General features: G+C 32.0%; 1 protein-coding gene across 1 annotated transcript in view; it reads right to left on the bottom strand.

The window, feature by feature from the left end:
• Window positions 1–3,534: 3,534 nt before the first annotated feature.
• The window catches only part of Kcnt2 (potassium sodium-activated channel subfamily T member 2), a 253,856-nt gene continuing 247,025 nt past the window's right edge, over window positions 3,535–10,365 (bottom strand). Inside the window, exon 28 of the mRNA XM_033762145.1 lies at window positions 3,535–3,625. Coding sequence (XP_033618036.1) covers window positions 3,537–3,625 — 89 coding nt within the window. The 3' untranslated portion in view covers window positions 3,535–3,536. The remainder of the gene's footprint in view (window positions 3,626–10,365) is intronic.

Here is a 10,365-nt window from a genome sequence, read left to right on the forward strand (position 1 = left end):
AATAAATAAATAAATAAATAAATAAAATGATTTAATGAGTGATAAAAAAAAAATCCCTCTTTAAAAAAAAAACTGAAAAAAAGAAAGTAAAATTAGTCCAGAACCAGATTGCTTCATTGTTCAATTTTGCCAAAATATTTTATTACAAAGTACAAATGCTAATTCTTCTCAAATTATTGCAAAGACAAGCAACACTTAAAAATATATTGTATGAAATCAGTTTTACCTGCATGCCAAAATCAAAGACACAACAACAAAAAGAAATGTTCCAGACCAATACCTCTGATAAACATAAACCTAAAATTCTAAAAATCGTACCAGAAAACCAAATCCAGTAACACATCAAAAAATTAAAAAATTACATGGAAATGGGATTTATCCTGGTGATAAAAGAATGCTTCAACAAATGCAAATCAATTAATGAAATACATCATATCAAAATAATCAAGGACAGAAACCATGTGATCATCATAATATAAATGCAGAAAAATAATTGGATAAAATTCAAATCCTTTCATGATATGAACCCTCAGGTATAGAAAGAACAAACCTCAAAACAATAAAGGTTACACTGGTATATGGAAAGCCCACAGCCAACATTAATCTAAATGTGGCAAAGCTACAGTTGATTTCTCTAAGATTAGGAATGGGACAAGGATGTTCACTTTCACCACTCATTCAACACAGTATTGGAAGCCTAAGCCAGAGTAATACAGAAAGAGAAAGAAATAAAAGGCTATTAAAATAGGAAAGAAGAGGTAAAATTATCCTTCCTTGCAGGAGATACAATTTTATATACAGAAAACACTAAAGAGTCCATAATCAAGCTCGTAGAGACAATAACCATGTCCAACAATGTTATAGGACACAAAATCAAATTCAGTAATGTAGCTGGTTTCAGAGTGAATACTCAAAAAAATCAATAGCATTCCTGTATACAAATAACAAACTCACCAAGAAAGAAATTAGGGGGAAAAACATCTTTCACAGTAGCACTTAAAAAAAAAATGAAATACTTAGGAATCAGTCTAACAAAGGAAGTAAAAGATCTATACATTGAAAATTATAGTACTCTGAAAAAAATATTACAGAGGATATCAGAAGATAGAAAGATATCCTTTGCTCTTGGGTAGGAAGAATCAACTTAATGAAATGGACCCATTCCCAAAACTGTTATACGGATTTAATACAATCCAAATGTAAATGTCTATCACATGCACCACAGAACTAGAAAAAACATTCCTAAAATTAATTTGGAATCACAAGAGACCTAGGATAGTAAAAACAACTTTGGGCAGCAAAGGTAAGTCAGGGGACATTGCAATGCCAGACATGAAATTATACTGTAGAGGTATTGTGAGAAAAACAGCATGGCAATAGCAGAAGAATAGAACTGAGGATCAGGGGAATAGATTAGAAGATGCAGAAAGAACTCCAAACAGACTCAGCCACCTTACCTTTGACAAAGGGGTCAAACATGTTCACTGGAAGAGAGATACTGTCTCTTTCATAAATGGTGCTGGAAAAACAGGCTTTCTACATGCTGAAGACTAACATAACTGACTGATTTTTAATCAAGAACATATTGTTAGGGAATGGAACCTGTCTTTAACCCATGTTTCTGTAAAAGCTGCATATGTATAGACCATGATACTATGCCCAACTACATACAAAATAATTCCAAATTGATAGAATGATTAAATGTAAACCCAAAAGTATAAAACTACTACAAGAGACAGTAAGGGAAACACTTTGAGACATTGGTCTTGGCAAAGGATTTTTGGATGAGAAAAGAGAAGCAGGTAACAGAGAAGAAAAAAAATTCACAAACAAGATTACATCAAACTAAAAAGCTTCTTTCAGGTGGAAGAATCAACAAGCTGAATATAAAACTTACAAAATGAGAAATAAAAATATTTGTGTACAGTTCATCCAACAAACTACTAATATTAAGAATATATAGGGAATTTAACTCAAAAGCAAAAAGTGTTATAGTCTAAGTAAAAAATGTTCAAATGGCCTGGAGCAAATTTTACAAAAGGAGACATACAAATGGTCCAAAAATTTTTTTTCTCAACATCACTATTCAGGAAAATGAACATCACGACCATAATGAATACAGTCTCATATCTACTAGGATAGCTATTTTTTTAAAAGTCCCTAAGTATCAAATGCTTACGATGATGTAGAAAAAGGCAAAACATTACATACTACTCATGCAAATAAAAACTACTACAATCACTAACAAAAACAACCCAAAAGTTCCTCAAAAACCAGTAGAACCATCACGTGATATTACTAGGTATATAGCTAAGGAAATGGAATCAGAATGTAAAGGAAACATGCACACATGCATTTTTATTGTAACACTATTTATAATTCTCATGATATAGAATCCACACACATTTTGTTCAAAACATGTGTAAAGAAAATATGCAGAGACAAGGGGAAAAAATGAGAACCAAGACCTGTCATGTAGAGGTACAAGATCCCAACAATGAATGTAACTGTACTGTATCCCTAAAATGTACCAATAAACTCAATTTTTTAAAAAAAGAAAATATATTATATATCCACAATGAAATGTTGTTTGGTCATGTAAAGAATAAAATTTTATCATCTGCAGTAATGTGGGTAGGAACTAAAGGAAATTATAGGGCACTGTAAAATTATGTTTAAGCTCATTTTGTCACCTCTGGCCTTGCTAGATTCAGTTCTAAATTCAATATTATGTTTAACTCTTAACAACAGAAATGCTAAGAAAGAAAAAAACACACTCCTGTCAAACTATCAAGTGAAGCACTTTTATATAATTCTTATGTAGTATATTTTCTTAGGTCATTTCCCCTGTTCAGGGATGCTCTCTGTTCTCCCCAACAAATCCGATTTATCCTTCAGAGACTAGTTCATTTCTTGCATCCTTTGCAACCATTCGTCCTCCTTGAAATTACAAAATAATTATTTCATTCAATTGGTAATTTATTATTGACAGTTATATTGTACATAATTATTCAATTTTTAGTGCTTAAACTATAGTGTAGTTAATTAAATTTAGGCCAATTGAAGTAAAAATGTTAGCTACCTCTGTTTCACATCTTGAGGGTAGTATATTGTCCATGCTCAACCCACATTTTTCAATGAACCAAATTACTCTTAGAGACCTTTACCGCATGTATTTTACCTATTTTAATTTGAATATTAGGGACTTTATGCATTTTGAACTATCTAGCTATTTCAGGCTTTCCTTTGAGATGTTATCTTATTAATCCATGCATTTTTCTCTTATTTCTCTGAATATACATTAGCTGGCTGAATAGAAAATTAGTGTCAATATTTCCTTATTTTATGACTTTTAAAAACAATTCTGTTTTCACAGCATTACCACACAGCAGCATACTGTGTACTTGTTAATATATAAAATGGTACAGATTTAAATCATTTTTATCTTAAGAAAAATAAGGCTTATAGCTGTAGAAATCAAAAAATAAAAAGAAATGTTTTCTAAAAACACGTCTAAGGTAAGCTGCATGATTAACTTACACAACATCATTCAGCTCAAGCCTGGTGTCTGGAGATGGGTTAATCAAGATGTAGGAGAGGGTGCTTTGATGATCATTCATTTCATCTAGAAGACAGATAAAATCAAGTTTGTCGCATTACTTACAGAAAATGACAGGAATTATTGGAGTTACCTTATGTTCAAATCATGTAGCTGTTAACAAGAACTCTCTATAGTATTGTCTAGAGCATGAATGGGTAAACAGCCTTGGCTATTTTCAAATGACTGTCATTGGAAATATCTGACAAGTACCACTATTGTTCCAACAGAAGTTGAAAATAACATAGCTAATTCCATTCAGAGCAACCAAGTTACAATAGATTCTTTAAGATATCACACTGAGAAACGATTCAAGAAATGGCTAGATAAGATATTTGCTTGACTTACCATGCATTTCAAATTATTAAAATTAACTATGGTTACTGTTATCCCAAAAACTCATCCCAGAAAGAGATATTAACATAGGAAATCATTTGAAAAATCATTTATTTACAAAGCTTGATATAAATATGTCTGATAAGCTTGATGGCTATAAAGATATTTGACTTCATTACATAATGCATCTAATATAATCCATCTTAATTTTTGTTTGTTTGGCTTTGCTTCTTTTTAGAATGGAAAGAATCTTGTGGAACAGAACTTAGTTACAACTTTTGGGGAAGTATATAATTATATCATTTTGTCTGCCTTCTAAAATGACATGTTTTTAGAATGAAAATTGTATCATTTTGATTTTATTAATTCTCCCTGAAAACACCCTCTGGCTGCAGGTTTGCAAGGTTTTACTCAGATGCTTAGTTTGAATCTGATTTGAATGTATCCCCATGGTTTTGTGTGTTGGAAACTGGGTCCTCACAGTGGTGATATTGAGAAACAGTGTTTGAGAAACGGAGCAAGAAGAGATTATTTGAGACACAAACTGAGGAGATACTGAAGTAGTTTCCATTTATGTTATTTTTGTTTCCCAGTAGTCTGGTTTCCAGTCTTGTAATTTCCTCATATTCTATGTGCTGTCCCTTGAAGCGTTGTAGTCAAGGGTACTTTCACCAGTAACCTAATCAATGGAGACATCCAGTCTTGGACGTTCTGTTTCCAAAACTGTGAGTTTAATATAATTGTCTTCTGTATAATGCGATTAATCTCAAGGATTTTGTAATAACAATGGAAAACAGACTAATGCAAGAGAGCATTTTATAAACAGCACCAAGTCTCAATTTTTTAGATTCCAAGTTCTCATAAGATGTAAATATAAAGCCACATGGACACATACTTCAATAAACATAATTCCTCCCAAGAGTAACATTTTAACCCGTGAGGATAATCTTTAAAGCCCTGCTTTAGAGCTGCAATATGTTTAGCCACTTTAGTTTCAGACAAGCATGCTTACTGAAAGAAGTACTAAATTTTTTTTTATCAAAACCTAAAAATACATTTCTTACCTAGGCATCAAAGTAAAGATCTTAAATTGCCAACAAAGCTCACCTTAATAAATAAGTTCTGCACTGGAATAGATACATATTATTTTTCATAGAGTACTTTTGATCAGTTTGTTCTTCTGAATAGAAACTTTTCACTTTAATATGAAAGACTTAATATTTTCAGTTGAAGTATTTAAAGTTGATATGCACATATATCTTATTTTTAAAATCCATAAGTGAAAACCCTTATCTCATAAGGAATAAGCAATGCAAAATAATTGTTCACAGAATATGTTTGCTACAAGACCTACTATAATCATAAGCTTATCAGATTAAGATTCAAGTAAAACAATAAATTTGATTACACATTTTTAGGGCAAGAACAGAAATATATATCCTCCCATAGGGTTAGGTAAAACCAAAAATGTCCAGTGACATTTGAATTAAAGGCAGACAACTAACAATATATTACCAAGAATATGCCCCAACAATTCTATGCAACATACTTACACTAAAAAAGTTCATTGTTTATCTAAAATACAAATTACACTAGTAGTTCAAAGTTTTTATTTGCTAAATCTAACAGTTATACCTAGGAATACAAGGCTAACTCAACTGGTTGGATCGTGCAATTTCATTTAGTATATCAGTGATGCTTACTACAAATAGTGTAGCTGCAGACAATTATCAGGATCATTTCTCTCTATGAATAGTAATTGTGATTCAGGTATTCTTTTTTTGAGATGTTGTTCCCTTTTATAAATTTTCTCAGCTATTCCTAAAGAAACTGAAATCTGGTAGTACACAATGGAAACTAAGCCATAATACTGTGGAAAACAGCAGCTCTCCTAGAAAAGTCTCCACTTTATTTGCCTATGTAGAGCTCAAATTTTTATATGAACCACAGCATTAGTGAAATGCTACACGGGGAAGACAATTTAACAGATAACTATTTAGTCAATACTGGTATGCAAAATTACTCTTTAGTTATTAACAGGACAATGTACTCATTTTTCATTCTGGAATCAATCCAAAATCCAATGGTGACCTTGTTTGCCTGTTTAAAACATCAAAACAATTGTCTAGAAAACTAAGAATTTTCTAACAGTGCATATAATTATTTTGTCAATATTTTGTTTTGCTTAATTGGGTTACTTCATTTATCTTTGATGATACTAATTTTTCTATGGGCTGCAAGAATACTAGCAAGCAACTTGCTAATGTGCTTAATTTAATGTTCCTCACAGTCTAAGTCAAAATACGGATGCCAAAACTCATCATTCCTGGTTTCTCTCCTCACCCCTCACTGACTTCCTCCGAGAAGAATAATGACTTAGTTTTTCTTATTTAGAGTAAAATAAATGGCTGAGTTGAAAACCATTTTCTCTTTCTCTTTCATATCTGCCTTACTGCAGACTTAATTCTGACCTACTTTTCCTTTGTCACTTTTTAAAGATAGTCTGCAGATGTCTATCTCACTCTTCGTGGCTTTGTATGTAAGAATTTAATGAGTGAGATTTTTTTCCCCAGTCTATTGTGGTTACACATCAAAGCCACATCCAACCATAGTTTTATCAGCCTTAAATCTGATATTTTTGTCTCCATTAGGCATTCTCTGTGGTTATTTTGTAGTTATTTCTTAATTCTGTAGGGCAAAAAATGTAGTAGGTTTGATGGATTAGTAAGACCCTATATAACAATAAGCAATGACCATGTCTAAAGCATAAATTAATCAAAATAAGGTTAGCATTGGACTGGAGATTTAGCTCTGTGGTTCCTCAGCCTACTTCACAAGCTCAAGGACCTGAGTTCGATCCCCAGCATCCCCCCAAAAAAAAGTCAGCATCAAAAGTATAATTCCACACTTATTGAATAAAATCACTTTGCTTTAGTAAATTTGGCTCTCGGAACCAAAAAATCAAAGTTCTTTTTCCTGCTCATCGAAAATATCTATTGACACAACTTCTTGTGAATGTCTTCACTGTTCTCCTGATAACTAAACTGATATGGCCAACTAAAAAGAACCATATAGTTGAAATTATTGTTTCAATATTAATATTATTGTCTTAGTAAAACATTTTGGAAAAAAATCTACTGGAATGTTGCAAACTTGAACATAAAAGTTATAGAGTAAATAATTACAAATATTATAAAGAAAATTATTTTGCTATATAAATTATATAATTATTCAATCAAAATCTTTAAATAATGCATCAGATTAGAAGCAAATAGAATCATATTCTTAACAAAAAATTGCATTCTTAATAAAATTACTGATTGAATCCTCCATAAAATTAATCATTTTAAAATTTTATTTTGTTTTTAATGTTCATGTTGAAATAGTTTAAGTGGAGTTTTGAAAAAGGACAAAATTTATCAAAAAGAAATATAAATATGACATATATTTTATGATTAACCATTAAGTAATGTTTGTTTCCTAGACCAAAGTGTATTCCCCCGTTCCAATATTGAAGTCCTAACCACAATTTAATTACATTTAAAAATAAAGCTTTAAGGAGTAATTAACCTAAAATGAGGTTCTCAGTTTTGAGTTCTAATCCAATAGGACTGATTCCCTTATTACAAGAAGAGATACAGGAGCACGGCCACTAAGGGAAAAGGCCACGTGAGACAGTACGAAAACAACCATCTGCAAACCAAGAGATAAGAGACCTTAGCATAAAACAGTCTTCAGCCTCCATAACTATGAGAAAATAAAATTCTACTCTATAAGTGATCCAGTCTGTGATATTTTGTTATAGTAGCCCTAGTAGATAAATACATGTCTACTATAAAACCCATAATCAGAAAAATATTTCACATAATATGAAGGTGTGATCGAGTGGCTCAGTACCCATGTATCTGCAGTACAATTCTAGCTCTATGAATGACTCTTGAGAACCTGCGGAGGTCATTCAATTTCTCTTACTCTCAGTTTCCTCTGGGATAACATGTGGACAACAGTAGTGTCACCTCACAGGTTGTTGCTGGAATTAAAACATACATAAATAATAAAATTTAAAATTAATATATGAATATGTCTGTATAGTTCTTAGGCTTAGTATCTGATTCATAAAAGGTATTATGAGGTTACCTGCAACAAGCAATATCAAGCTGTATACAATAAAACTGTACATGTACTAACTGTATAGATGTAGATAAGGACATAGATATAGTGTGTTGTCGTGCAAAGACAGGGAAGTAGTGTTTCAAAATAAATAGAACAGAACCCAAGAAAGCCAAAGGTAGTCTCATTTGAATTGTAGAAATTAGGTGCTATGAAATGGACTCCAGTGAGCAGAGACTGATTTAAGGTAATGCTGAAAGGTCAAATTGCTGGGGCACAGTGGTATAAATCTCTAATCCCAGAATTCAGAAGGCTGAGGCAGGAAGACTGCTGTGAGTTCAAGGCAACCTGGGCTACATAGTGGATTCGAGTTCAGCCTAAGCTGCATAGAGAGACCCTGTCTCAAAAAACTAAAACAAAAGGGGGAGGGACAAACTGGGCTCAGATAAATATAGTGAGAAAACATTCAAAACTTGCAAGGGGTTGTAGAGGCAATGCTGGTATACTTTGATTTTCTGGTGATTTATTTAGATTGTTCTGTGGATAACATGATGTAGGATGGGCTACGATTAGGTTTAGGGAAACTGCACAGACATTTTGAAACACAAAACCAGGTGAGAGATGTCAGTAAGTAGAGAGTCAAACAAATGGAATAACAAAGGGGAAAAAATACTGAGATGAGGTAGACGGAGAGAAAAAGAGACAGAGAGAGGAACAGAAAAACGAAGGCAGACAGCTTAAAGACAGGAGCTAGCAGATGATGTGATGCCTTTTATATTTATCCACATTTATCATATTTTGGGTTTAAATACAAATTACCACCTGGAATTATGTGCATTTTGCCTTAGCAATGTTCTTTAACACTTTTTCATAGTTTGGATCAGCTATTAACAAATACTGTAAATAGTTGTCAAAAGTTGAATTCATTTGCTTTCAATTTATAAAGATGAGGCACATACAGAATTGTAGGTATATTTTTTTCAGTACTCCAAAGATTGATTTTTTTATTTTTCAAATTTTTAACAAGAGGTATGTGGTCATTTTATATTTATTCCTTACTTGCAGTCTTTTTTTTTTTGCTCCCGATTTTCAGCAATTATATATATTGGATCTTGGAATTAGTTTAGTTGGTTTTTTGTTTGTTTGTTTGTTTGTTTGTTTTTAGGTACTGGGATCAAACTCAGGATGTTGTTCTTGCAAGGCTGAACTAAAATCCCAACTCTTAGGTTTTAATATTTATATTAAAAATCTTAGACTTTGGACAGAGTATTTATAAAATTTGTAAAAATGATCATGATTATCTTCAAATATTCACTCTTCTTCTAGGGCTGCAATTGCATGTGTACTAGATAGTTTGGTGCTGTGCACCAGTAACTAACTTTCTTTATTTCTTTCAAAGTTTCTCCCAATCTCTCATTCTCCACATTGCATTTTTGGATGATCTATTCTTTTCTTTTATTTATTTATTTTGGTAGTGAGGATCGAACTCGGGTCCTTGTGCTTGCAAGGCCGGCGGCGAACCACCGTGCTAAATCCCCAGCTGTGGAAGATCTGTTCTTAAGGCTTTATGCACATTGGTATTTCCTTATGTGGTAGCTATCCTGATGTTAATCCTGTTCCAAATTGATTTCCAATAACCCATTATGCGACTTTAGGAGATCCATTTGCTTTTTCTTATATCTTTAATGAACCTTTTAATGAAATTTTCTTCCAGCATCCTGAACATATGGTGCACTAAAAAAGCACTATAAAGTCCTTAAATGATTGTTTTCTTTTTCTTTAGGAACAAATTGTCATGCTTTTATTAGGCCAATGCCTGCACGTTTCATATGTTTTCTAGTTGTTTAAATTGAGAGTATAAACAATTGTCAGAATGTGAAATTCTTGTTTAGTACATTTAGAAAACTCTTATTCCATATGTGTGTGTATTTTGTTTTTTTTGTACCAGGGATAGAACTCAGGACCTTGTACTTGTGAGGTCAGCACAGTGTCACTGAGATAAATCCCTGGTCCCTCTTTACTGTTTATATTTAACCTACAACTGAATGCTTAAAGTTAAAATTTTGTTCAACCAGTTAACCTTTTTATCAGTAAGAAAATATTTTTAATTTATTCAGATTGACATTTTTCTTACACATGTAATGAAATATGACAATTGAATTTCCAGTTGTAAAGATAAATATATGTATATTTAAGTGCAATTAACTTAATGGCGGTTAATAATGTAAAAGAGTATTAACATTAATGAAAAACTAATGTTGTAAAACAACAACATCAAAGAAGATAATAAAACTCCACAAAAAAACCATATATATGTGTGT

Source organism: Fukomys damarensis, unplaced genomic scaffold (genome assembly GCF_012274545.1).
Source record: "Fukomys damarensis isolate Sample0158 unplaced genomic scaffold, DMR_v1.0_HiC HiC_scaffold_11, whole genome shotgun sequence".
NCBI classification, from domain to species: domain Eukaryota; kingdom Metazoa; phylum Chordata; class Mammalia; order Rodentia; family Bathyergidae; genus Fukomys; species Fukomys damarensis.